The sequence below is a fragment of the Drosophila suzukii genome, chromosome 3, assembly GCF_043229965.1.
Source record: "Drosophila suzukii chromosome 3, CBGP_Dsuzu_IsoJpt1.0, whole genome shotgun sequence".
NCBI classification, from domain to species: Eukaryota; Metazoa; Arthropoda; class Insecta; order Diptera; family Drosophilidae; genus Drosophila; species Drosophila suzukii.
This window is the reverse complement of record NC_092082.1, coordinates 69218908-69221738: the sequence shown is the minus strand read 5'-3', so window position 1 is coordinate 69221738 and position 2831 is coordinate 69218908. Positions and strand designations below refer to the sequence as shown.

Genomic DNA, 2831 nt, shown 5'->3' with positions numbered 1-2831 from the left:
ACAATTCCGATTCCTTCACATTATATTGTTAAAGTATAACCTGATATATTAAAAAATATTATCTTATTAAATGTAAGGCTTTGGTTCCAAAAAAGGTTAGATGCTTATAATATTTTTTGAAGTATTTCACAGTTTCGATTCTCTGAGGAGAGACACATAATATTCTAAAAATATATCATAACAAAAGAAAAATTTAACCTTAATCAATCAATTGATTACAAAAATCTAAGAAGGTGTACGTAATATTGTGACAACATTTCCCAATTAGATTCTAAGAGAAGTGCCACATAATATTATTAAAGTTAACTCTTATATAACACAAATTACATCTTATTCAACTGTTTGTTCAGAAAAACAAAAGTATTATCAACACTGACCTTCAGCTAAGCTGCACCCTCAATCGAGAATCAATGCAAATGCTTTGCCAGCGAAAATGTCAGCAACGGATTAGGCCAATCCCCGGTGGTTAATCCCGCGGCTGCACTGCTAATCCAATTCCGATGGGCCCCATAAAAGCCGCAAACCGCGCTGGCTGTGATTTCGTCTTGGCCCGAAGACCGGAGCATGGAGTCCGCTAACGTGTCGTCGAGTCTCTTGTTTGGCAACGTGTCCACCGCGCTGCGGCCGGAGGCGCGTCTGTCCGCCGAATCGCGTCTGCTGGGCTGGAATGTTCCGCCGGAGGAGCTGCGTCACATCCCCGAGCACTGGCTCACGTATCCGGAGCCGCCCGAGTCGATGAACTATCTGCTGGGAACGCTCTATATCTTCTTCACAATGCTGTCGATGCTGGGCAATGGACTGGTTATCTGGGTCTTCTCGGCAGCCAAATCGCTGCGCACTCCCTCTAATGTATTGGTTATCAATCTGGCCTTCTGCGACTTTATGATGATGGTCAAGACTCCGATCTTCATCTACAACAGCTTTCACCAGGGTTACGCCCTGGGTCACCTGGGCTGCCAGATCTTTGGAGTTATTGGCTCCTATACGGGCATTGCTGCCGGCGCCACGAACGCTTTCATAGCCTACGATCGCTTCAATGTGATCACTCGACCCATGGAGGGCAAGATGACGCACGGCAAGGCCATTGCCATGATTATATTCATCTATATGTACGCCACGCCCTGGGTGGTGGCCTGCTACACGGAAACCTGGGGTCGTTTTGTGCCCGAGGGCTATCTGACCTCCTGCACCTTTGATTACCTGACCGATAACTTCGATACCCGCCTCTTTGTGGGCTGCATATTTTTCTTCAGCTTCGTGTGCCCCACCACAATGATCACCTATTACTATTCCCAGATTGTGGGTCATGTGTTTAGCCACGAGAAGGCTTTGCGGGATCAGGCCAAGAAGATGAATGTGGAATCACTGCGCTCGAATGTGGACAAGAGCAAGGAGACGGCTGAAATCCGGATAGCCAAGGCGGCCATCACCATCTGCTTCCTGTTCTTCTGCTCCTGGACGCCATATGGGGTGATGTCGCTCATCGGCGCTTTTGGGGATAAGACCCTGCTGACGCCCGGCGCCACCATGATCCCCGCCTGCGCCTGCAAAATGGTGGCCTGCATCGATCCCTTTGTGTACGCCATCAGTCATCCCAGATACCGCATGGAGCTGCAGAAGCGATGCCCCTGGCTGGCGCTCAACGAGAAGGCGCCGGAATCGTCGGCTGTGGCCTCCACCAGCACCACCCAGGAACCGCAGCAGACCACGGCCGCCTAGTGCCAAATATCCCAAAACAGCCCAACCAGAAAATGCTGACAACGATGATGAACTGAAACGGCAACGAACTCGTAATACAAAATGCCAAGGAAAAATTGTATAAATATTTCGCGGAGTTTAAGCAACGGTGCAAGAGTAAAAAAGTGTTTTAACATTATATTTTGTAGTCACTTTTGTGTTTATGAATGAAATATAGTCAAATTATTGCAAACTAAATAGAGAAAAACGTATTGAAAAAAGGTATTTCAATTGTAGATACTTGGGAATTTCGGAACTATTGCAAACTTTTAAGGATGATTTCAGGAACCTTTCATAAAAGGTTTTTTAAATCGCCTTTGTTGTGAAGCGCATTCTATGTGATATTTCTTTTATTTAAAAAAGGTAAACAGAACATTATTAATTTAAAAATGTAAAGTTACTATTTTTAAACCAAGTTTTGGGGAACTTGCTTTAATGTAATGAACTCAATTCTTTTTGTTTGCGGACTAACAACATTATAAGTTCTGTAGAACCTCTTAAATATCCCTAATACCCTATTAAAAAAATGTCCCATATGGTATAGACGTTTTTCAGCACACCCAAAAAGAAAACCTTTTGAAATGTTAAAAAACCAAGACCAAACGGGGTCAAAACGTTGTTAGGAATACATACATTGTTTATGATTTAGTCCCATACCGTTAAAAGGATTATATTTTAAGTAAACGGATTTTTCTAGAATCATAAACAAAATTCTTGTATATACTCCATTTCTTTCTTCAAGGTTTGTTAAAGCTTAACTCCTTTTAAGAACTTAAAGACAACCCTTAGATTTAAGTCTTGGTCCCAATGCTTATGATGTAAATGGGCATTCATCCCACAGGAAAACATAATTTCCTATCCCCACGCGGATGTAAAAACATAAAAGCCAGCCCAGCCCCGATTTGAACTCTGGTCCGTTGTCAGTTGTCAATCGGGCACTTGACGCGGCCATTGCAGGTCACTCAGACGAGCCGAAGAAACCGCCTTCATGCTCCCAGAAGCGGAGATGGCCAACAACAAAGGAGTTGGCCAAGAACAATAAGAGGAAAATGGGCTAGTTCCAATGGGGTCCACAAAGGGAGAGCACCACTCTC

The 2831-nt window shown here is 44.0% G+C and overlaps 1 protein-coding gene across 1 annotated transcript; it reads left to right on the top strand.

Annotated features, from left to right (window-relative positions):
- Positions 1 to 537: 537 nt before the first annotated feature.
- On the top strand, positions 538 to 1949 carry Rh3 (Rhodopsin 3). The gene has a single exon (XM_036817357.2). The coding sequence runs from the start codon at positions 565 to 567 to the stop codon at positions 1717 to 1719; it is 1155 nt and encodes a 384-aa protein (XP_036673252.1). The 5' UTR covers positions 538 to 564; the 3' UTR covers positions 1720 to 1949.
- Positions 1950 to 2831: the final 882 nt, after the last annotated feature.

Coding starts and splice junctions, on each gene's coding strand:
- Rh3 (XM_036817357.2), top strand. CDS start 565: ATGGAGTCCGCTAACGTGTCGTCGAGTCTCTTGTTTGGCAACGTGTCC.